Raw genomic sequence first — 24,231 nt, 5'->3', positions numbered from 1 at the left:
TTTATATCATTTGACATACTTCGAAAACAGCCATAACAATAACAACTTTTCATCATTAGTATACAACCTCCAGCTGTTCAACAATTCCGTCGTACAACCACATCTCCACTTCCCTCCTTCACCCACCACAACAATGGTCTCCCAACGAGACCGCGAGATCCTACGCGGCGATCTACGCGCCCGTGGCACAAAACTCAGCATAGCAGAACGTGAATCCCTCCTCAAGAGCTATCTCCCCGACCCCACCGAGCTTGGTCAGAAACCATCACCTCAACCGACTAGCGAACGCCGCAAAACACCACGCAAAACGCCTGTCCGCACATTCCTCAAATCGCAAACCTACTACCTCACCTATGCCATCACGCATATCATATTCGGTATTGTCGTCCGTCTCTTGCAGGCGTACCATGCCGTCATCGACCGCGTTTTCGCAATCGTCTATCACCACCACCGCACCCCCGAGCTGATCCGGAAAGATGTGAAGAATCTCAAGCGCTTGCCGCAACATTTAAGTGCGATTCTCACGCTTCGGAAGGAAGATGATGCTCTCGCGGTGTTGATGGATGAGGTTGCTGAATTGGCGGCCTGGAGTTCGTGCTCGGGAATTTGCCAGCTCAGTATATACGAGAAGTCCGGTATGAATGATCTCCTCTCTATTATCTAGGATATATAGAGTGATACTAACATTTACCAAGGCGTCCTGAAATCCTGCATTCCAGCTCTCCACCAAATAATCACCACCAAACTCGCATCCTACTACGGCACCCCCAGCCACCAACCAAATCTCCAACTCTACGCCCCTCACCACCCAGTACACCGCAGCGCGCCCATCTCAAAAAACATCGACACCACAACCCAACCCGAAACCCTGACAATCCTCCTCCTCTCCTCAACCGATGGCCGTGAGACCCTCGTCGACTTAACTAAGACCCTAGCGGACATGAGCCAGAATGGCAAGCTTTCGCCGGAAGATATCACCCCGGAGTTGGTCGATGCGGAGATCAGTGAGATCACTACGCAGCCACTGTCCATGGATCCCACGATGCCAGATACGTTGCTCAAGCCAGAGCCAGATCTGTTGCTTGTTTTTGGTCCGTTCCTTAAGCTCGATGGGTATCCGCCATGGCAGCTGAGGTTGACTGAGATGTATTGTACCGGTGGGCGCAGTCATGGAATTATCGGGGATGGGGAGGCGGTTGAGTATCAGGGGTATATGCGTGGTCTTTGGCACTTTGCTGGAGCGCAGATGAGGTTTGGTAGGTAGCTGGAGGATGGAGGGACGAGATTGATATTGAGATTGGGAAGAAGTAGGGTTGCATGTGGATGAGCATTGGAGATTTAATTCTGGCTATACCCTTACCATATTCATAGCGTGCTGGTAGATAATCGTGCCAGGCGTCCAAACCCATTTTATCCATCCATTTTAGGCAATTCTTGGGAGAATTATGCTAGCGCAGTACCGTAACCTAGCACCAAAATTCCCTAGGTGCTGCAGCACTTGTCAAGGCCTACGGGGATCTTTATTGAGAAGAAAGTATGAAGGTGCACGAAACATGACGGTGGAGAGAAATGACAGAGGCTTGAGAGGGCTTAAGAGGTAGAGATTAAGCAACTAGCAATGATGACCTCGCAATAAGAGCTGATTCAAATGAGAAGAGGGGGGGAGGTATCAGCCAACGCCATGCTACGCCATGAATCAGTACAACACTCCTCCTTCCCCCTTAGCACCGCTCATTCAAATACCATCTTACTCAGCGATAAGATCAATAACTAATTAACTAACTATCCATCTCCTCAGACCCTACCCCACTGTAAGTTCCCGCCGAGATTTCCTTTGGGTGGGCTGGAGAGATGGCAGCTGCCCTCTGCAGCATCCACACTAGCAACCCGAACGGCTGCTTGAGAGCGCCCCGACGACCGACAATAGCAAATTCTGACCACTGGTAGATATTAGAGTTATGTACTTGGCTGATATAAACCAGCTTACCTTTGAATCATGACTAATTTTCAAAAAATGCCAAACGGATCCAGTGTACGGAGTACTCGCTCTCGCCATACCAGACACTGTAGTCCGGTCTGCCAGAAAGAACCACCCTCTTTCGGTTAAGGGTAACCGGGCCGAAAGTATAGCCCCTCTCATATTGGATATTCAATGGCTGTCGCATGCGTTGAGAATGATAGAGTCAATAACCTACCGAGCACTAACTTCGGTGGTTCTAGATTGACCAAAGGTCTTCTCAATGAGACCTAGTGTAGTCACTATATCCAATTAGCTAGATGCCCCCGATACTCTATGTCTTAGATTGCGTACCGAGGTAGGGAGCGGAAGCGACTGCACGTCCTTCATCTCCAGATCATGGCTATCGAATTGAAGATAGAGGCACTAGTTAAACAGTGCCAGTATTCAGTGCTGGTGTGGTCGTGGATCATAGTAGAGAGGGGAATGCTGTGACCAGCCAAGTGATGGTGCTATGAGATGTAAGATGAGAGAAGAGTGTTGTGACGTGCCAGATCTTGCAAAGGAAGCAGAGTGCATTCTATTCAAAATAATATGAGGAGTGAGAAAAAGAAGAAGCAAGTTGCAAAGTGGGAAGAAGCCCATTGATATATCTGCCACTTTGCAAACATGCAAATAGCAGATAGTCGCCGATCTGTAGAGTCATAGAACAGACAATCATGCAGTGAGAAGAAAGAAAGACGAAAGTTTACCCGTGGACCTGGACTAGGGCACCCCACAAGGCTGATGTGCCGAAACCTTATTTTCCTTCCCCGAATTGTCCAGCTCGTAGTTACTAGAGCAGTTACTCAATCGCTTAAGTAGTTGCTAAAGTATTTGACAATAAAGCAGTTGATTAAGCAGTTAATAATAATTTTGCTGAGCGAAGCGAGGCAAAATAATAGAGTCGTTTAGGCAAGGGAATAGTATATGTATGCCATTATGCTATATGCTAAAATATAAAGAATAAAAATCATTAATTTGCCATGCTGTTCGTCCAATATAAATGCCAAAAAGAAACCCGCCTCAATCCCAGCCAGTCCAGTCCCAGGATCAAACTCCGAAAAAAAAGCCACCCCCCAAGGAGCAGCAGAAACAACCCTGAGGTTGTAAAGAATGTTATACCATAGTTTCATCTGTCATTCTGTCATGTCCGCCTTCAACACCCCCGGTAGAAGGTGAGTAAATCAACTCCATATATAACCCTCATCCAGTCATATCCTCATGCCGCATGTCATCCAAATCCCAATCAGACGGAATAGCCACCGGAGCCCACGAGCCCGCACCACGCACGCAGTCAAGACAGCGTACAATCTCCGCCCCATTCTCGGTGACTTCCTCCACTGCACAGCCGGAGCATATTTTCCTCCTCGGCGCCTCGCTGGCACCGTAGCTGACGTCGTCGGTTGAGCTTGTGCGCATATGCATGTGTATGCCTGGATCTTCTGCTAGACCGAATGTTCCGCCGCAGGATGTGCTATCACATTGCCGGAGACAGATGAAGCATGCGCGCTCGTGGCAGAGATCGCAGTCTGCATAGGCGTCGAGGACTTGACGGGTTGTTGGGCGGCGGTGGCAGATGTGGCAGGGGCGCAGGGCGGAGGGAGAGGCGGATTGTTGAGTTGGGTAGTGTAAGGGGACGAGGGTTTTTGGGGAGATCGGGGGTGAGTATGGGTCTTGGTTTGGGGTGCCGTAGACATTTGGGGAGAGGTGGGTCGGGGATTGCTGGTGTTGGAGTTGGTGTTGAGGCTGGAACTGGTGAGACGGTAGTGCTATATAAGGGCCTTGGATATGTCGGCGCTTGCGGGGGAGACAGCGTGGTCGGAAGGATATGTCTGTTCCTTCTGGGTGTCGTGATAGAGGCAGTGAGCAGCTACCGTCGTATTCGGGCCAATCAACTCGGCAGGATGGGGCATATGTTGTTCTGAAAGGCATGTTAATCTATATGTTCACCTCACTGAGATACATTGTAAGACTTACGGACGTGCTAGAGTCCTTGACTCCTCATGGTCCCGCTTGCGTTTCTTCCATGTTGCCGTTATCGAGTCGGTCTGCTCGGGCGAAAACCCTGGCATTGGTGGTATTATACCCTATTCAAGTCAATTTGACTATGTTGTAGAGGGCTAGGAACACAAAGAAACCTCAGGGGGAGTCGAGTTTGAAGCTGACGAGACCCAAACAAAAGAAAGAGGGCTCGGGCCGGGCGGTGTGCCGATAGGAGAGTGTTATCAGCGCACGCGATTGAGATTATATCGAGTCGAGTCTGCTATAAACTGTTTGAGATTGTTTTATGTATACAAAACTGACGAAAGAAGTCAGGAAGAAAAGATCACAGTCATAAAAAATACCCTCTATTCCTTTTTCTGAGTAACCGGAGACCCAACACCATCTAGACGAGCCTGAATAGTCTTCTCGTCAAAACGCCCACTATCACCCACATAATTATGTAGAACCTCATAGGTCATAAGCCGCCGAGGTGCCTTGCGACCGGTCATCAACTCAAACTGAGCAATGCCCTGTTCGGTAACATTCTCCAATCCGTCAGACAAGACCCAAGGCCGTCCGGTCTCGCTCCGGACTCGGCGCATTTGTCGTAGAAGTGGCGTATCGAGGGGTTTATATGCCAACTATATGCAATTAGTACGTGTGACAAAAAGTAAACATATCCCGGGGGAAAAACGCTCACCTCGAGAATCACACCCCCCGTAGGACTCCCAAGCCACTGCATTGGCATCTCAAAGTTTGCCGGTGGTTCATCTCGGTCTGGATCAGCCGGCACACAAGACGCAACGAGACTAGGCTGAGCAGCGTCCGCGGGCCAGTCTTCCTGAAGCGACTTCAAGACACAAACCACCTCAGCCGAGTCGACTTGCGACGACGCCCAGGAGTTGAAATGACGCGCGACTTCCTCGGCACGCGATTGCGTGCGGTTGTATATGAAGATCTTCCGGCACCCAAGTCGGAGCATGGCATAGATGGCGGCCCGCGCCATGCCACCCGCGCCAATCACTAGGCCTGTTGTTTTTGCGCTGATCGCGTTACGCGGGGAGAGATGTCGCCGTATGCACGTCATTATCCCGACCCAGTCAGTATTTTCACCGTACCATCCCAGCACGCGCCCGGCTTGGTTGCGTCGGCTGGCTTGTTCCTGGAGTGGGAACATTGTTCCATCTGCGTGTCCGCGGAGCGGCATGATCGTATTGATTGCCCCGATGGCTTCGGCGTGTCGGCTTTTCGAGGCGAGCTTTTGGTATACCTGTACGCGCCATGGCTGCACGATGCTGGATCCCCCAAATTGTGGATCACGGCCCAGTCGGTCTAAGACCGCGAGAGAGGGTGACTCTGGGATGCTGTAGGTGTGGCCCATGCCGCAGTGTTGGTGTGCCGCATTGTGCATTGCCGGGGACAAACTGTAGGCGACATTCTCCCCGTATATGTAGAACTTGAGCGGGTCGAGCACGTAACTTTGGAATAGAGCGCGGACTGCGTCGCGAGAGGTTATTTGCGGGTCGTGCTTATAATCTGCAGACTGGGTAATCGCTGGATGTGTTACTGCAGTGAGGATTGAGTTGAACACTTGTGAGGTGCGCCCTAGGGCACCAACGTTATAGGCGATGAGCGGTGGGTGATCTCCCGGGAGCGATCGGATTTTATTAGTGAACTCAGTCACAGCGGCATTGTCCTCGCGATTTGTTGCAACTCGGAGGAGGCGGACGAGCTGGCAGCCGAGCTTTTCAGCTTCGTTGTAGATGGCGACGCAGTCCGCACTGTCCCATGTAGTGGGGGAAGATGGTTCAAAGACCTGCTGGCCGATGATCTTGGTATTCCCCCGACCTATGATAGTCCCAGCCAGCCGGGATTGGTCTTGAGTTAGGTCTACAACAAGATATTCCACACCCAGGCGCAGACCGTGCGCGAGAATATCAAAGTAAGGTCGAGAAGAAGAGGTGGCTGGCTCCGGGGAGCGGACGCCGATGGAGGAGGTGTCAACGGAGAGAATCACAGGCGTCCGCGCATTTCGACGCAGGACAGAGACCTGTTTGCTGATAGTGGCTGCCATGTCTGGGCCCCATCGATCGACACAAAGCTCAATGGCATCTCCACCAGATTCAAGTTCAGTCAGGTTGACATTGTCGGCGATCAGATCGGAAGATCGCACGAAGATAGCATGGGTAAAAGAGCGCAGTTCTGGGGGCGTCTCCAGCAGAACGAACGGCGAATCGTAGCTCGAATAGTTCACATCGAGTCCAGTAATAAACTGCACAAACCGCGTAAAGTCCTCTTTTACTTCTTGCAGTTTGAATGAATAATCCGCAGACCGGCGATCGGGGCTCCCATCCTCCGACGCGCGCGTTCGATCTTCAAGATTATAAAATTCGAAATTCGAACACATCCGATGCATCGGGTCCCCCTCCCGAAACAACCGTACCGCCTGATCCTCCAAACCGAGCAATTGCTGAATGCGATCGATATCGCGCAGCAGATGAACCACTGGGTTGGACCGGGCATAACGACGCAGATGATCCTGCACAGGTCGCGTCAGACTGGCCAGCCCACACTCCACGACGCAGCCCGTGCGGTGGTTATCCAGCATCATTTTCAGGACTTCGATGTCACGTCGCTGGAACTCCTGGCTGCCGTACCGCTTGAGGTATTCCTGTCGTGTGACGCCTGTAACCTCTCGGAAGTAGTGGTCTTCGGTAATGAAGCGTCGCTTCAGCGCGGTCGCGGCGACAAAGCCTAGCGAGCGCTTGCCGCATCCGCGGATGCCGATCAGGACGAGGGATGCATTGGGAGCAAATGTTCGAGGGGCGGACTCGGGGCGGAGCATGGTTGGAGAGGAGGTTTCCCTGGTGGCACATGCGGGGATGTCGGACTTGGCGTCGACCGCGGGGGAACTTGAGGGTTTAGAATCGAGCATGGTAAGAGGCGATGGATCAATTAGGATCTATGTCGAGTGAACGAGCGCCATGATCAGAAGGCATAGAATCGCATTCAGAGATTGAATGCGGGGAGATGTCAAGAAGGGATGAGAAGGGATGCTCATGTGGACAACAGACAGGACAATATAGTCTGGAATAGTCTTGATCTAAGTATGTTAGTCGAACAATATGCCAAGTGTTCCAAGTTGGTAGATGTTCCCCGGAATGAGGAATTTAGGAAGTTGCCGGCCAGTTTTGTTCCGGCAAAAGGCTTTTCCACCAGATCTCGGTCTGGAGAGATGCAAGATACAAATCTCAAAGTGGAGTTGACTGCACATCATCTCATGTCAAATCTCTGTCTCTCGCGAAATCATCTACTGGAAGCTGGTCCGAAGAGCTCACCATGAGTTACTACAAGTCTTTATGGATCCCTTTACTTTTAGATGTGGGTTTGTGGGGAAATGTTTATACTAGTGCATAGCCAATATCGAAGTCTTCAAATCACACGAAATCACACGAAATCAATGTTCAGGACTCCATGGACCTTCACATCGCCTTTGATATCCCAGCTCGATGCTCGTGTTGATAGTCATGTGACCCACCCTTTGTCCCCTGTAAACAGTCTGATCTCCTTTCCACCTGTACCCCTGAACCACACCACATTCTCAAATCAGACGGCATCGCCCCCCGTATTTGCAAGGACATAGTCGATCGATTCTACGTCCTGGGTAGCGTGCTTCTCCATTGTTTCGGGTAATAATGAGATAGTGTGCTTGATTGACTAGTTGGAACCATTCTAACATTGTATATATTAGAATAGGAAGGGCTACAATAGCTTGGACCAAGAATTGCTAGCCATAAGCCCAAGCGCTACAGGGAGACGTGGGCTTTACCAGCTCTGGGATTCACCTTTCTTCGCAACTTGTCACCCCATCAATAATACAAGGGAAACCATCTACTGGACCAAGCCAGCCATGGCGAATAAGAAAAACCACCCAATCTCCTATCTTCTTCCACTTCGACTATGGATTGGCAAAAAACTCTTTGGAGCAAACAAACTCGGACCACATGGAGTCCGAGTCAGCCCTGGTAGAATGATCAAAGGGCCTTGTTATATGCCGGAGCTAGAAGCCTTGAGATACGTCGCTGAGCACACATCAATTCCTGTCCCTAAAGTCTTCAACACCCACTATTATGATGATAGGCTCTATATCGAAATGGAGTATATCCGTGGAATGAGCCTCGAGAAAGCATGGCACCGCGGCTACCTATCTGAAGATCAAAAGAAGCACATTATCAACCAGGTTGCGGGCTATATTAGCCAGCTTCGAAGACTCGAACCTCCACAAGAAGGAATAGTTGCATCGGCAACTTTCGACAAGGTCCTCGATCACCGAGTCGGATGTTGGAATTTTGGGCCGTTTATAAGCCATGAAGGATTTCACTCATACCTTCGAGCGGACCTCCCTGTGGACTCTTTAGGTCCAGAGATCGCCGAATGTCACTCCCGTCATTATCGGAGCTGCTTTACCCATGCAGATCTCGCACTTCGGAATATCATGGTGGATAATGGGAAGGTTTCTGCGATTGTTGATTGGCAATTTGGCGGCTGGTACCCAGAATATTGGGAGTATACTAAGGCACACTACGGTCAGGTAGATCGGCCAGACTGGTATACCGGATTGCAAAATGCCTTGGAGAAGAGATATGACGACGAGCTTGCAGCGGAACAAGTTCTTTGGAGGCGATTAGATGATCCACAGATTTTATGGCAGGGGAGAGAGCATCTGATTTCAGGCCTTGTCTGACAGTATCGAGACAATGAGATCTTATTCAGCTCTCTGGTGCATTCACTTATATAACAGGGTCTGTTCTTTCCCTCTCCCTCTCTCCCTCTCTCTCTCATCCCTCTCCTCGCTTCTCTTCTAGTCTGTCCGCTCTTCCCACATTAAACCTGTCATATCTTCCCCTTCGGATCATTTATATATATTTCGTCATATAGATATCCGAGGCGTTTCACATGTCACATACGCCGAGGAGTGTAGTTGATTCTATCGGGTTGAGAATCGAGGTCATATAGGCGTTGATCCACGTAAGCGATCGACTCGTCCATAAACTGATCAAGATCGAATTGCTCCACAAGCCCGCTCTCCCGAAGCTTGTGAATTGCGGCTCTCGTCCAAGTGACGCAGTTTTGCTCTGGTATAGCACCCTTTTGTGGAAGTGGAATCGCTTCGAGAAGGTTGTAAATTTGCGCGTAGGTAACCTCATTCGGCACTTTCCCAATCATGATCCTTCAAACGAGGTGACCGCTCTGGTCTGGATTAACGTTTATTTTCTGTCGAAAGTGCCAGTTGCCTTCCTCATTACGATTCACTCTTAGCACCGGATCGACGAAGAACTCCGTCGCTAACGTCGAAAGAATAGCTGTCTGACCCCTTAGGGCTTTTGGGAGATATGAGAATCCCCCAATGGTAGGCCGCGTAGCCGAATCGCTGCCTGTTCTTGCCGATAGAGAGAGAAGCACGATGATGAAGCGAAACGAAGACCTGACGTTTATTGCTCATGATGGGATATGGAGGAAATTTAGCGAGGGGGTATAAAAAATAGACTGAGACTGACCATGGACTATGTCTTTAATTGAGGAAATCAATTGCTATATATACCAAAGTTGTCGAGTATACCGATAGATAGAGTTCGTCCATTGCTTCAAGTCAGCCGGCTTCTAAATTAATTCCAGGTGGTAATGCCACGATCCCTGCCACAGCCAACTAATCAAGTCAAATCATGATGGGTCGAAGAGAGCCAGCCAAGCCACCATGCGCAATGTGCCAACGCATGATTACCTCTGTGTTCATGGTATAGTTCGCAGGTGGTAGGGGCGGCGATACGCACAGTCCCTAGTTGAGAGAGCAAGACGAAACCATCAGCCTACATATCAAGAAGACTACTTGCGGAAAGCGTATACATAGCGTCAATGAAGTGTATTGAGATCCTTGCAAATAAAGCACCTCCATACACGGAGTAGTGGCGGCGTACTTTCGCAGAGACGGGAGCCAGTCAACCTTCGGCCTGCAGTCCCTATAATCAAAAGAATTTACATATCGCAAAAAGACTTCTTACATGATACATATCTAAATTAGTTCGGTGCGGATACTTTGGCGTCATTTTGTCCCAAAGTTACTTCCTGTGGTGATTCTGGGGATTTGGCATACTTTTTGCTTATTTTGCGACATATGTTGATGGACGTATGGAGTATAGATCAACAGAGTAAGACTGAGAGGAAGACTTCCCCCTCATGTAGCCGCCTATCTCAAATCGCACTGACAGAAGTACACGACGTATACGAAACGCACCGACCCGTAAAGGCTATGCTGAACCTTACGAGGCACATACGGAGTACTCCGTACTAGGATTGTAATTGTGGAAATGGGGAATTATGCCCATATTTCTACAACTAGGTTCATAATTTATCTCCCTGGTCAAATAAATCATACATGGAAGCGCTGGCTTTTCTTCTTTGGGATAGAATGGTTGAATTCCATAGGCAACATGGTTTATAATGCATGATAGCAAGGAGACACATAGAAAAAGCAAGCTTACATCGGAAGCACTAAGCTTGCATGCCGGGTGGTTGGTATGTGCCGGCCAGACCCAATGCTATGGTGCGAGAATCCGTAGTTCTTGAGAATAAAACCTTGGCCTGGGGTTGGGACGGCCTAGTTCGTGGCACAACACAAGTGAGGCGACAATCTTTCTATGCATGCTCCGTACGGTTTATGAATTCCCAAGTCTATAAGAGGGGGCCTTATACTACTTTATACGAGCTCGCCCTCCTCCCGAGTCTGTAGTGGCAGGGAAGTTCAGTCACATAGGATAGGAAGAACTTACATTTTTCCATTGACATGTGTTGCTATATAGTAAATGGAATAAACTCTTTCGCAAAACAAATTGGAACCATAGAATAGAGCCAGAGAATAAATTGTAAACTCATAGCTGGAAAGGAGTAGATACAGAACCCCCTCACACACAAACTCAAATTTGTAAAAGAACCAACGAGATCTTCTAATTCAGCCAGCTTGAAGCGACTAAATGCAGCCTACGAAGGGGCATAGCGCGCAGGGTCGTTTTCACCTGATTGGGGCCTTAATGCCTAGAATTTGCCTGGCAGAAAAGTAAGGATACCTGAATTACCATTACGGATGCTTAATAATCTGCCAGTCTCACCTGGACACCTACAAATATGAAGCTTTTGGCGCCATGCAAATTTAATCATCCCGACTTTTTCAGGTGGTTTACTGGCTCTCTCCGTCATACATGAACATGAAGCAATTTAAATTAATTCTACCACTACCAAAAATGAAGAATGAAGAATTTTCAATTTTAAAAACTGTATTTAAATGCTAGATAGTAGAGAGTATTATAATATCTAAATTTGACCGATAATTCGTCCTATTCATGGTATAATTATACAAAGAAGTAGAGGATGAAAGATCTACAATTTCACTAAAATTATGATGAATTACCGGTCGCATTTGATCAATTGGCTATTCTCTATTATATAGTGTTTAAATGACTGTTTTGGATTTAAACTATGTCTATTATTAGTAGTGGTAGAATTAATTCAAATTGCTTCATGTTCATGTATGACGGAGAGAGCCAGTAAACCACCTGAAAAAGTCGGGATGATTAAATTTGCATGGCGCCCCATGCTTCATAAGAAAGCCAGTAAACCACCTCAAAAAGTTGAGATGATTAAATTAATATGGTGCGAAATGCTTCATGATTCATGGGTCATCGGGCACAGTTAGTCCGCCCGGCATCATTTACAATACACTGTAAATTTGATGCCTAAAAGCGGTCTGGATTCAGGCCAATTCAGGCCATATTTCAGGCATTCAGGCCTTAATCAGGCGAAAACGACCCTGCGCGCTATGCCCCTTCGTATGCAGCCTATATTGAAATCCGTTCCTACAATACGATAGATTGCAAGTTGTAAGCTGCATCGATATAACCGCGCTAATCTCGATTCCGTAGGAGTCAGGATCTCTTACACAAGTCACAGTGCATATCGATGCCGATATAGGGTTAGTGTTGAGCCCAGTCTCCAGGTTGATCTTTGAGAAACTAGTGCTCACTCTACAGCCTCGTTACGCCGCATATAAAGTCCTAATCGGGTTAAGCGTCGTCGGCTTTGGTCGGGTGTACATCCGGAATGCCTGCCTTGATGCCTTGATGCCTTGATGTCTGATCAGTGTAAAAGGTGTAGTCATGTCTACTTACAGATATGCTCTCTCGATCTATAAATCGACTATATACGATGTAGCAAGTCAATTTTCGGAGTATGTGGGAAATTTGTGGGGTCGTTGGAGATCCCCCGATAATTCCGAGTGCCTTCACATCCCGAACTTCACGTCCGAGATCCTTCCTCGGCCTGCCTATCTGTGTCCTTTGCCGTGGAGGCTGACTACTCTATACATGGTGGTTTGATTAGAGTCTGCTCCTCCACTTTTATATTCGCGGTTGCACTCTTCTTCGACCCCGTTCCGAGTCTCGGCCTGCTTCTTATACGGTCCGACCTTGGCATTACTTGCAAATTTATTCTGCGATTCAGTGAACTCGGAATTGACCTAGAGCTGCTGTCCCTTCATTCCACTCTACATGGCGTGTCCCCTGCGCTAATAACCCCTCTTCATGGATGAGGGATCAGATAAGGCCCCTCGGCGCAAGAGGGTCTCCCGAGCTTGCGATCGCTGTCGCAGTAAGAAAGTGAGTCGCGTCCCGCCATGTCCTTTTCTCGGATATTTCATTTGCTCAATCTAACAACCCGGCGACCCTAGGATAAATGTGACGGCATTCGTCCCACTTGTTCCGCCTGTCAGGTATCGGGCCAGTCCTGCTCCTACGACCCCCATGCGAAGAAACGCGGTCTCCCCGAGGGTTACGTCCGTGGCTTGGAAAAGCTGTGGGCGCTGTCGATCTGTAACATTGAGGGATTCGAGGATACCATGCTGGCCATGCTAGGAAACACTGCCGAGTCCGCCGGTCGTCGCGAGAAATTGATGTCCGTGTGGTCGGATGATAGTGCTTCGGAAAGTCTGCACGAATCTTGGAAAACGAGCCGGCTGTTCGGCGCCCTGGAGAAAATGCTCTCTAATTCTGATACGCCGGGACCGACGACTGGGAAGAGATCGCGTAATCCGCAAGATGATGGCGCCGACGGTCAATGGAGGTATCGAGTAGCTCGCACTTCCACCCCGCTCGGTCCGGGTGCCCCGCGTGTAGTTGAGCCCTTTGCCGCATCGCCGGGTGTAAAGCGGGCTCGACTATCGGAAGATTCGAATGGTCGGGGTGTCGCTGGACCCAGTCCCCATACGCTGCAGTTGCCGCCTCAGACGTCGCAGCTGCTCGATATTTACTTTGCGGTCACGCATTCATGGTTTCCCGTGGTGACCAAGCATAATATTCTTCGCGCTTCCTACCTTTATGCCAATGCCCCTTTCTCTATTGCCACAGCCTCACCTGGGTCTGGCGATCATGCCGCCCTGTGGGCAATCATGAGTTACACTATCACCCAATCGCGAACAAATTCACGGGCCGGCCCCGCTGGAACAGTTGCCCTGGCGAAGGAATACTATGCCGTCTCGCGGAATCTCATCCCCACGGAGAAAGAGCGTTATGAACCCGGCCATATCCAGGCATTGCTGCTGCTGACCTTGGTTAACATGGGCCTCGAGGATTGGACCGCGGCTTGGCTGTTGAGCGGACAAGCGGTGCGCATGGCGGTTCCCATGGGTGTTGGATATGTGTCTGACAGCCGGCGGTCTGATGAGCTCAGACAAGGTAAGGCGGTCTTCTTAGGATGCTTTGTAGTTGATTCATTGCTCTCTTTCCGTCTTTCACGGAGCCCAGCCATGCCTCCAAGCGACCTTACTGCGGTGGGCCTTTTGGAAGAGGATGGATTGGAGGAGTGGAACTCCTGGGTGGACGTTTTACCACCCACGGGTGCTCCACAGGGGAGCAAGAACCCGCCGCGCCGGGGACCACTCTTAGCCTTGAGCTGCTTTAACCGCTTGGTTGAGTTGGCGAGCGTTCTCAATAAGATCTCTCGCCATATGTCTTCGGGATACAATATGGCCACCTTTGCGCATCAGTTGGTCATGGAGCTTAAGCAGTGGGATGACTGCCTACCTCTGGGATGCCGTCTGATTGGACCAGAAAGCATATATCCAGAACGGCATTCAGCCCTGCTTCCCCATCAGAGTTACCTAGGGCTAACCTATGTTGCCACCCTGCTTTGGCTCTATCTGCAATTGATTCCGGGTGAGCAAGGGTTGCACCGTTCACAGCGCCCAGCCACAGAGGGGGCCAAGAAGCTCCTCTACCGAGGGCTCTCTATGCTCACCCAACACTTGGAGAACTTCTCTATTTGCGGTTGTCCACCGCTGTTTGAGCTAAGTCTTCGCACAATTGCCGAGCAAACGTTCAGACTTCGGACTACTGCCGACTCATCGGACACTTTCCCCTTTGCCAGGTGGGCAGACGAGTTCCGACACAAAACGGCAGCTTTAACCTCCACATGGCCAGCATATGGATCTTTGGTTTCCGCCATGGAGAGGTGGCAGCACCCAAAGGATTCTATTGGCGGGCCATCCACTTTCCCAGGGGCAGTCGGCCTTCCATTTTCGGGTGCACCCATAGCAGGCTCCATCCAATCCCTAGGTAGAGCTCGCAGCCTACCCCAAAACGGCGAAGGAGATTACACCTCTTCTATTCTTGGCATCAGTATGCCAGTCGACGGGCAATCCTTGACCCCAAAAGACACAGTAATGGAAAACACCGATCTAGGCATGATGGATGTTTCACTACACCACCCAAGGGAAGTACAGTCAGTCCTACCGGACAAGATCACACCACGCAACAGGGCAGATTCCGTGTATGGCACAGGCAGCGCGCAACATCAGCAACAACCACAACCACAACCACAACCTCAAACTCCCGACTCGACAAGCTCAAACCCAATGATGCCTGGAAACGTCACTTCCGTCGGCAACATCGATGCCATCTTCAAAGACCTCGCATACCTGGATACCACTGAATGGTCCACGAACCGCGAGGCTGGTCTGAAGGATTTCGGCTTCTTGGACGAGAGCACGTTCCAGGCTTTCTGTCATGACCCAGATCGCTTGGGCGGATCACAACCACTGGTGCATCCACCTTCTATAGCGGATATCTGGCCGCCGCCTGGGTTCTTCCCAGAGACGTTCCAGGAGGTCCCCGAGGAGTCTATGGCCGGCTGAGAGATATCGGCATGATTTCGCTCGCTAGCTTTTAGAGACCATGTTACTTTGGTCTACCCCATCTTGAAAGGGCATCCCTTGTCTTGGCCATCCCCTAGCCTCCTGGGCTCTATAGATGTCACTGTGCTTCTAAGCACATTTGCCGTCTTAATCTAAATGGGCCAGGGGTATATATGGCCACATAATAGCCACCATCACAACCCAAGTCCAATGCTTAGTATCAAACCGTGAGATTCATCTCGGCGGCTCATACTCTCACCCTCGAACAGGAAGAACACTCTCATTCGCTCCGCCTTGCGAGAGGCTGAATGCCATCAGACTATGTACATACACCCGCGCTATAGGATACTCCGAAGTCCAGCGCCTCTGCACAAGTGTAGTGGTTGAAGCCACACTACAAATAAAATATTTTATCCAGAGTATCACAAGTCAACGCTAAAGTCATAACGTCGACATTTTCTCCTCCTCCGTACATATTCCACGTACCTTGCTATTCTATCTCTATTCAAAACGTCCAAGCTCTGTCCATTTCCAATTCCCAAGAACCCTTCCCTACCACACATTCCCAGCCGTCTGCTCCTTTTCCAACTTCTTAACATTGACATTCCTCCAAAACCAAGTACAAAGAATACAAAGCGGCACAAAACAAACCCCAACAATCGCCATCTTCCTCTGAACATCAGCATAAGCCCCAACGATAGCATCGCGCTCCCCCGTCCCATCCGCGTACGAAATCTGCGTCACCAAACTGGCAAAGATACTCTTCGAAAGGTGCTTACTCTCCTGCGGCAGCCGGTTATACAACTCCTTCTCGAGAATATTATTCCACATCCCGCCAGCGATGGCAGATCCCACCGCCGCTCCAATTGACCCAAATAATCCCCAGATCGCCATTACAACTGCGATCTCTTGGTGCGTTACCATCGCCATTATCGCTATCTGTCCGCACACAGTGAACAGACAGCTGCCGAGTCCCACGAGGATTTGGATCATTGTTAGTAGCCCCACGTGTGTGTCTGGCGCGCGGAACGGGACTAGCAGAGCTGTTCCTAGGCAGAAGATTGGTACGCCAGCCATGGCGGTCCATTTGAAGTCACCGGTCCAGCTTATTATTCTGGGAGGCGAATGAGGGTTGTTAGACTTTATACAGGAGGTATTTGTGGGGTGGTGAGGTGTGCTTACAGGCCGAAGATGGGACTGAAGATGAAAGAGGTCAGGGAGAAAGCGTTGAGCACGTAGTTGGCTGTCGTGATGTCGAGTCTGTTGACGACTTGTAGATATGAGCCGAAGTAGCTGTTCCAGGTACTTTTTTGAAAGGGTTAGGCTGTGCCTTTGCTAAGGCATGGAAGAGACTGGCACTCACAAGCAGGAGACGAACATCACGCCGTACAGCATGCACGAACCAATCATTGTTGGTTCTTTCAGATACTTCCACGGGAGGAATTGCACCGGTGAACAGTATCGTTCCCAGATGTAGAATGCGGGCACGCACGCTACACCGAGGACTTCCATCGCAATGATGTATCCGCTTGCCCATCCCTTAGGGCCGTAAGAGGCGATGCTGAACGGGATCAGGATTAGAGAGAATGCGGCTGTGATCAAGATGATTCCGACAACTGGGTAAACACAGCTCGTTAATCACATATCAAATTCAAAAAGACCTGCGTATATGGAAATACGTACCATCAAACTCGATGAGATAATGCGCGATTGACTGCCACCAGGAACGTCCAGAACGGGTCTTCTCAAGAGTACCGCTCTTTTCAGCCCGACGTTGCATAAACAGCATCACCGCAGCGACGGGTATACAAACCCCAACCTGCATGATAGCAAACGAACCAAATGCCCAATGGAAGTCGAGGTTGCTGTAGAAGAGTGTGGCAATTTCCGGGCCTGCAAAGGTACTACCGATACCGGGTGTACCGTTCAGGCCGATCATGACCATCCGGTTCTTGAGCGAGGTCATGTCCGCCAGCATAATTTCCACAACGTAGGTCAGGCCGATGTGGCCTACCCAGTATAGAGTGTGTGCTGCGGTGTACATTTCCATACTCTTGCACGTAGCCTTCATGATTAGACCGATCGTGACGAGAACTAGCATAATTAGGAATCCCTCCACGCGGCCCCATATGTCGATGATCTTGGCTAGTGTTAACTTGGATGAACCGCCCAGGATGGTTGAAACGACGCTGACGACTGTCAAGAGGCCGTGCTTGTGGAATGAGGATGTTATGTAGGGGTTCAGTGCGGTTTCGACTGAGCTTAGTAGTGCATCTACGAAAGACACAAGGTAGAGCCTGTGTTTCGGCGGGATATTAGTTTACTTTCTGTTTATTGAGATCCAGACTTACAGAATGAACATGAGAATGAGCGTCTTGGTCGACCATGCCGATGTAATCGCTCTTACTCGTTGCACGCCACCCTGGAACTCGTTCGAGTCTCGGCCAGACAGACTTGCCTTGTCGTCAGGTAAATCATCCATGTTCTGGTGGACTCTGAGTTCCGCTATTCTCTCAGCATCATGACTAGTACTGGCCGGTGTGACCTGATCGGAAATGATTGTCTTTTCCATTGTAACAGAATAGACAATCGAGGGGTCCTCACAATTAGCTGGCGGATGAAAAGTTGTATGCAAAGGGTCGGCACCACCGGAGGAAGGCAGTTGAGCATATTATATCGTGGAAATTTCCGGTTTAGCTGGCCAAGCAATGTCCAAAAATTCCAATCAATCACCTCCTATCAGATCATCTGATAAAAATCCGCATCCTCATCGTCCAATCAGCTAGGAATTTGGGTTCTTTAGCGTCACAGTAAGGTTTCGTCCCATGCGCCTCCCGTAGTCCGAGAGTGGTTCAGCTAACCTTGGAAGGACGGCAATATCGGACACCAGTCTCAACTTCCATGAGGTGCTCTGCTTGAGGTGGGAAGCTACGCTTTCAAAGTCATGTCCATGCGAAGGCAGTATTTCTGTCATGGCATACCGGAATGTGGCAAGGATCGTGAGTGAAGTCATTCCAGATCGGCGAGGTAACCGTTGACCTCATTGCATCGGCAATCGCGCGAATTTCCGAGGTAATCAAAGTCTTGGTATTGGCCTTGGTCTTGGAGAACGTGCTTTGATCAATAGGAATTCCAACTATTCACATATCTCATATAACCGCTAGAAATTGTGCCGCCGCCTGTCCATGTAGATCAGAATTTACACGTTCACTACGATATAGAATTTCCTCTCACTGCCAATTAATTCTCCGATCGACCGCAGCTTCGGTTAAATGTAGCCAAGACAGACTCTAAGTAGGAGAGATCTGCAGGGTTGTTTGGTATTTGGACTTGGCGTAAGTGGATCGTCCAGGAGAAGGCACTTTGCACTTTGTGCAGGGAATATTAGATGAATATACTCATCGAGGATCTTTCGCGATGAAATTTTTGCTATAAGAATGGTTTTTATTGGCTTTGCTTGAATCACGGGTGTTCTGATGTGTCCTATGGAAGTATATAGACCTTTACGGATTCAATATGGCCTTTGATAAAGGCACGTTTTCTGAAGACCGTGCTTAATCACTAATATGAGGAGATTTTTGGTCAACAAAGCACTATCATTCGCCATGTCTTTATTGTCTGACATGAATCCCCCGGGTTTAAGACAAAATCTGTAGACAGCAATGATCGTCGCCAAGATATTGGGAGGCCTTAAAGCGAGGGCATGGGCATAAGACACTGTAAGCAGTTGAATGTATTTGCTTTTTCGATCTAGGTTCCCTTCTTAGTATAAGTTTCTTGGGAATTTCTTACTTGGGACAGAATCGTCACCCTATCACCAGTGACCCTGCGTGCCCAAATGTCGGCTTACAACTACGGAAATTATTGCATTGAGGGTACCTTGGAAAACTTATGATTATTACAGTCCATCCCGAAGCACGACTACCTACATACAATGTACATACTATGTGGTATGTACACCAGATTAATGTATATTGTTTCTTACTTACATATGGATAACACTGCATGTAAGCTACAGCTAATTGGCCCTGCCTGCTCGTATTAATGCTGCATCATGTTACATTTGTCTTACACAGCCACGAGTATTGGTGGTGGCGGTCTACAATTTGGCCAACCAGGGACTTGCATAGACTTGCATGGGCTTGGTTTGGTTTCATTTATGCTGCAGTGTTTCAATCAGATTTGTATACTTCAAACCATCTAGAGAGATATAAATAATGCGTTCTCCCACAGTGAATCTTTCATTTAATATCCATATCTCATAGTATATCAGATATCTTTCTGTCAAGTCATTATGAAGATTACTGTTGTCTCCCTTCTTCTGGTTGCCGGTGCTGTCGCCTTCCCCATCATTGAGCGAGACAGCTCTATCCAGATCAGTGACTTCTGGGCCAGAGCAAGCGCCGGCTCCTCTGCTACGATGCATTTCATCGTGACTGATCCAAACTACCCCGACGACACCCCAACCGACTGTAACCTGATTTGGTGAGTCCAATTTGTCGATCAAGATCTATTGACAATGGCAGACGCTAACTGATACCGTTTGATGCCAGGTCATACGGATCTTCGCCAAAGGAAAATGCCCGATGCAACAACAGTCAATATTACATACACTTCCCCGATGGTGCCGTTGACTTCAATTTGTTTACACTGGGACTTGAGAGGGTCTCAGGCCCGATTACTGAGAACGGTCATGTCTTACTGAGCTCCGGTACGCAGTGGTCTTGTGTGGACAATCCAGAGAGCGGCGTTCAGCTAAGCTGCTCTTATGATGGTGTCCTTAGCATGTCCGTGTGAAGATATCAGTCAGGTCTAGACTAGGGGTCAACTATGTACGATACAAATCAAGGCCTGTCCCTGTCTATATGTCTATATTGGTACATAGATCTATGTGCAAACCAGGAATAGCTTCATCTTTAGTTATTATATAGCTGTGTATCTCCGGATAATCCCATGGGTTTTATTCCCTGCGTTCCAAGAGCTTGTGTCAGGTGATTCGTGAAGATGAAAGGAAGGCACAACCCAGCCCTGGGGGTCCTTCCCTTTTAGTCAAAAATCGTCACCAACCCGAGTTTCTCTAGGTCCTTAAGCTACTGCCAGGGTATAAATACCCCCCTCCCCCCATCCCTGCATCTTCTTTTTTTCTTTCTCCTACACATCCCTCCTTCCTTCGTCTTTGTCACCTCCCCCAAGACCTACCTCTTGTGGCAACCTTCCATTATGACAACCTTCCATCATGACAACCTTCCATCATGACAACCGTCCATCATGGCAACCTTCCATCATGGCAACCTTCCATCATGACATGTTTCACTATAACCATTTCTTATGGTATCTATTCCTTCCTTCTGTAAAGATTAACTTGCTGATTCGTTTCTAGGAACCCTCATACCCCCAATACATCCCCTTCCTATCCCCCATTCCCTCACCTCACCTCATCTCAAAACAATTCGGCAGCCAGAAACAGTTCTGGTCGACAGGCTTGCAGTGGAAGCACTCCGGCCGGTAGTTTAAATGCTACCCACTGCAAGTTTCCAACAACTGGGCGTGGCCTCGCAAAGCGACTCAGTCGACAAGCTTATGGTGAAAGCACTCCGGCCGGTAGTTTAAATGCTACTCACTATAAGCTGCCCCGGGGCAGACCAACAACCGGGCGTGGCTTCGTAAAGCGACCCGGTCGGCAGCTTTTCGCCAGCTGTCATGAACGACCTTGACACATGCCCCAGAATCTCCCCCATCTTCCCATTTTTCCCACCTCCTCCCACTTCACTTTCCACACTTTCAACTCTCTATGCTCAAACATTCCCCCACAAGCTGGCAACTGCAAACATATCTGCACCAACTGCGATAACCAAGATCCGCAACATTTGGAAGTTATTGATTGACGACAATTCCACAATCCTTGCCGGGTCACAACCATACAACCGCAAATCTCTCCACTACAAACTGTCATGGTCATGGTAATTGTCACACCAGCCTGGATAGAGTGGCTTCGCGAAGTTGAGAAACAAAAACAAAGCAACCACAGCTGGCTCCATCAACCTGGTCTGGTCACAACTATCCACCCGCATCTGCCGCATCTTCAATTCACATATTGATTCTTCAATCAATATGACTAGGGAATTTTTGTCCTCCCCAGGGATCACATTGTGGGGGGAAGTTTGACAGCATTAGGGCATTATTTTCCATGTACTCGATATCAATGTATCTGTTCCTGTTCCATTCTTTCCTAACAGACTGACTTTGTAGTTGTAGGTGTAAATCTAGGTCAATCCCAAGTAAAGAAAGATAGTATAAGGTTCAAAGCTTGAATAAACGACCTCGTGTGATCTTTGGGTATTGATATTCAGACAACTTCTGCACATGTACCATTCAAAGGCTTTGAGATAACGGAGTGGCAGGAGACGAACTCGATTCTTGTGCCTGTTGCTCGTGATCATCAATATGGGGTGAAGTTGGATAATTCCAACACATACTACAGTGCTTATAGGTCTCAACTTGTCGGAATCTACACTCTTAATCTGTCAGCAAATTTCACTCAAGCTGAAAGAGACTAGGTGACATTTGGCCATTTGCTTCTTTGTTTGACGTCAAAGAGAAAGATAGGGCAAAAATATCATGTGACTATCACTCTGCGTTTTATACACATATCTTCTACTTTCTTACCTAGAATCCTCGATATACCGTACGGCAAGTGCCACCATTTAGTTGCCTGCCTAAATCACCACATCCGGCGGAAAGACCTCGACGATTTCTGGACTGTCCATGGGATCAAATATTCTGAAAATCTCATAACCTAGCTAAGTTCAGGAAAATACGGAGAAAATTCAAAGGGAGAAATTGTGAAATCATTTATTTTTATCAAGGACGGTACTGCTATATGGTCATTGTAAGCTTCAAGTACCGTAAATTTCAAAGACGTGTTGAATGAATCAACTTTTCAATGAAGCGTAGCTTACCACTTAGGATAGTCATATAACTCAGACACTCTACGGTGCATCGGAGTTTCATCCAGATTACAGCATCTCCAAACCCGCACCTGTAAATGAATCTTTTTAAATTGATTTGATATGATGGAAACATTGGTATCACTAGAAACGATCAGTAAATGTATGTAATGAAAACAGGAAATGAAAATGAAAACGGTCCAGCGACCAAAAAAAAGTCTTCGTCTGACCGGCAGACGATGCCGATATAGCGCCATAGCAAAACGCCTCGCCAAGGACTTTCTTGGAAAGCATGGGATCACCTTGTCCTCTGATGTGAGAATTGATGATCGAGTAGGAAGAGGGGGAAAGAAAAAGAAGTTGATAATGTACAAGCAACGAAAAAGAAAATGGCCGAAGGAAGAAAATTCAATCGAATACATATTGCACCTCATTGCATGAAGACTGGAATGCTTTGAGAAGTTTGTTCACACGAGGTGTAATCCAACCAGACTGCGTGCCATTGGTAGCAACACCCGCAAAGGTAGTAGACGCGTGTTTACAAACACCCTCGGCGTGATTAAACGAATACTGCAAGCAGTCGTTGTTGCGCCCGCAGACCTCCGCACAAGCATCCAACGTAGGAATCGTGCCAGCTGCAAAATCAATCTTGATCCCAGAGAGGTTATCCCAATCGTCGCGCGCCGAGCAAGTCCCATCGTAGACAAGTTTCTGGTAAACGTCTGCATGCAACATGAGCGCGTTCTTCCCACTAGCAAAGAACGCCTGGTCAAACTCCCACATCTTCTCGATATCCTTGGGCGCCATGTGGTGGTACGAGATAGCAGGGTAACACCACGGTTGCCGCCCGTATCCCTCGGAGAAATGGTCGATTTCCCACGGCCGTGACGTCATCATCATCGGCCAGGCCCAAACCAGATCGACGTGCACGTCGTGGAGCGCTCGCGCCAGCGCGCAGTCGCCAGCCCACTCGTGTGCCGTCATCGCTTCGAGATCTTCCTTTGCCCGCATCTGGTACTCGTGCAGGAGGCTCATCGTCCAGCGTGAGAGGACAATGCCCGCCCCGCCGTAGCCGAAGAGTGTTTCACCGATTTGCATGGGGCTTCCTAGGTAGTAATGTCGATCTGGGTTGAGGTGTGCCAGCCAGCCGATCAGGTTCGGCCACACCATGTAGGTGTCGGCTTCGAGGAAGACGTACCACTTGGCATCGGGCATGACTTCTAGTGCGTTATCGATCATTGGGAGGAACTTCCATTTGTCGAGCTTCCAGCCTGGGTTGTTGACCTTGCCTAGTGGGCCGTTTGTGTCGTCGCCCCATTCTGCGTCCGTTAGGCCTTCACGTCCGACCTCTTGTAGACGGCGGTAGATGCCGAATTCGGGTTCGTTATTCATTGTTGCCTCGCTGATGTTGCGGAGGACATCATACGTGCGGACACCATCGATAGTTTCTTCGTAGTCGGAGAATATGGCGAAGTGCGGGACGCATTTCAGCGTGGTGCGGAGGTGGATGGGGACCTTTTCGAGGGATTCGGTCGCACCGGTTTTGATGACGACCATGACATCGTCGAGTGCGTGTAGTAAATGGCCACATTTTTCCTCCACTGTCTCCTCTTTGGGAGGGGAAATTAGAGAAGGACTTGTCCCCTCCCCTACCACAATTGTTTCCCCTCCCGCTTGAGGAATTTGTTCTGGGTTGTTCACGATTGTCGGGTTGGATTCAGGCAATCGAAAGAGGTAGTATATGAAGCAAAATATAAGGATCGGAAAGACCACGAAGAGCCATCGTCGCGGAGAACTAGACATAGTCGGGTTGGTGCTCAGGAACAATCTAAAGATTAAGTAGGAACCGATGCCATTTAGCTAACGAGAATAAGGTGGTAGAAAAGACAGAAAAGATTGAAACAAATGTTTCACAGCACGGAAGGGGAAAAAAGGGTCAGGGATCGCTGTCCCTGAGTCCCTGAGTCAAACGAGTTTGACACTGCCTCGGCAACAGTGGATAATCCATAGGCAGGCAGAAATGGTTGAACCTCTGAACGAGGTGAACGGGGGATCTTTGATAGGCC

General features: G+C 48.9%; 10 protein-coding genes across 10 annotated transcripts; 4 read left to right on the top strand and 6 right to left on the bottom strand.

Moving 5' to 3' along the window:
- Positions 1 to 133: 133 nt before the first annotated feature.
- Positions 134 to 1,264, top strand: N7518_001180 (ditrans,polycis-polyprenyl diphosphate synthase; the record flags this gene model as incomplete). Its single annotated transcript, XM_057182108.1, has 2 exons — positions 134 to 635; positions 696 to 1,264. 2 exons carry the CDS (start codon positions 134 to 136, stop codon positions 1,262 to 1,264), a joined length of 1,071 nt encoding a protein of 356 aa, XP_057043558.1.
- Positions 1,265 to 1,778: 514 nt separating this feature from the next.
- On the bottom strand, positions 1,779 to 1,998 carry N7518_001179 (uncharacterized protein; the record flags this gene model as incomplete). Its single annotated transcript, XM_057182107.1, is given in 2 exon segments — positions 1,779 to 1,968; positions 1,988 to 1,998. 2 exon segments carry the CDS (start codon positions 1,996 to 1,998, stop codon positions 1,779 to 1,781), a joined length of 201 nt encoding a protein of 66 aa, XP_057043557.1.
- Positions 1,999 to 3,202: 1,204 nt separating this feature from the next.
- N7518_001178 (uncharacterized protein) lies at positions 3,203 to 4,071 on the bottom strand (the record flags this gene model as incomplete). The annotated part of the gene is made up of 2 exons (XM_057182106.1): positions 3,203 to 3,920; positions 3,977 to 4,071. The coding sequence occupies 2 exons, from the start codon at positions 4,069 to 4,071 to the stop codon at positions 3,203 to 3,205; spliced, it is 813 nt and encodes a 270-aa protein (XP_057043556.1).
- A 276-nt stretch (positions 4,072 to 4,347) lies between these two features.
- Positions 4,348 to 6,917, bottom strand: N7518_001177 (repressor protein; the record flags this gene model as incomplete). Its single annotated transcript, XM_057182105.1, has 2 exons — positions 4,348 to 4,623; positions 4,683 to 6,917. The coding sequence occupies 2 exons, from the start codon at positions 6,915 to 6,917 to the stop codon at positions 4,348 to 4,350; spliced, it is 2,511 nt and encodes an 836-aa protein (XP_057043555.1).
- Positions 6,918 to 7,892: 975 nt separating this feature from the next.
- On the top strand, positions 7,893 to 8,726 carry N7518_001176 (aminoglycoside phosphotransferase family protein; the record flags this gene model as incomplete). The annotated part of the gene is made up of 1 exon (XM_057182104.1): positions 7,893 to 8,726. One exon carries the CDS (start codon positions 7,893 to 7,895, stop codon positions 8,724 to 8,726), a length of 834 nt encoding a protein of 277 aa, XP_057043554.1.
- Positions 8,727 to 8,941: 215 nt separating this feature from the next.
- N7518_001175 (uncharacterized protein) lies at positions 8,942 to 9,208 on the bottom strand (the record flags this gene model as incomplete). Its single annotated transcript, XM_057182103.1, has 1 exon — positions 8,942 to 9,208. One exon carries the CDS (start codon positions 9,206 to 9,208, stop codon positions 8,942 to 8,944), a length of 267 nt encoding a protein of 88 aa, XP_057043553.1.
- A 3,404-nt stretch (positions 9,209 to 12,612) lies between these two features.
- On the top strand, positions 12,613 to 15,218 carry N7518_001174 (putative C6 transcription factor; the record flags this gene model as incomplete). Its single annotated transcript, XM_057182102.1, has 2 exons — positions 12,613 to 12,687; positions 12,759 to 15,218. 2 exons carry the CDS (start codon positions 12,613 to 12,615, stop codon positions 15,216 to 15,218), a joined length of 2,535 nt encoding a protein of 844 aa, XP_057043552.1.
- A 552-nt stretch (positions 15,219 to 15,770) lies between these two features.
- Positions 15,771 to 17,790, bottom strand: N7518_001173 (uncharacterized protein; the record flags this gene model as incomplete). Its single annotated transcript, XM_057182101.1, has 5 exons — positions 15,771 to 16,332; positions 16,401 to 16,523; positions 16,582 to 16,834; positions 16,902 to 17,515; positions 17,570 to 17,790. The coding sequence occupies 5 exons, from the start codon at positions 17,788 to 17,790 to the stop codon at positions 15,771 to 15,773; spliced, it is 1,773 nt and encodes a 590-aa protein (XP_057043551.1).
- Positions 17,791 to 19,512: 1,722 nt separating this feature from the next.
- N7518_001172 (uncharacterized protein) lies at positions 19,513 to 20,015 on the top strand (the record flags this gene model as incomplete). The annotated part of the gene is made up of 2 exons (XM_057182100.1): positions 19,513 to 19,703; positions 19,772 to 20,015. 2 exons carry the CDS (start codon positions 19,513 to 19,515, stop codon positions 20,013 to 20,015), a joined length of 435 nt encoding a protein of 144 aa, XP_057043550.1.
- Positions 20,016 to 22,573: 2,558 nt separating this feature from the next.
- On the bottom strand, positions 22,574 to 23,968 carry N7518_001171 (uncharacterized protein; the record flags this gene model as incomplete). The annotated part of the gene is made up of 1 exon (XM_057182099.1): positions 22,574 to 23,968. One exon carries the CDS (start codon positions 23,966 to 23,968, stop codon positions 22,574 to 22,576), a length of 1,395 nt encoding a protein of 464 aa, XP_057043549.1.
- Positions 23,969 to 24,231: the final 263 nt, after the last annotated feature.

Source organism: Penicillium psychrosexuale (assembly GCF_028828465.1).
Source record: "Penicillium psychrosexuale strain IBT 29551 chromosome Unknown utg000002l, whole genome shotgun sequence".
Classification (NCBI taxonomy): domain Eukaryota; kingdom Fungi; phylum Ascomycota; class Eurotiomycetes; order Eurotiales; family Aspergillaceae; genus Penicillium; species Penicillium psychrosexuale.
Note: the sequence above shows the minus strand (reverse complement) of the source record. Positions and strands in the feature narration are given on the sequence as shown.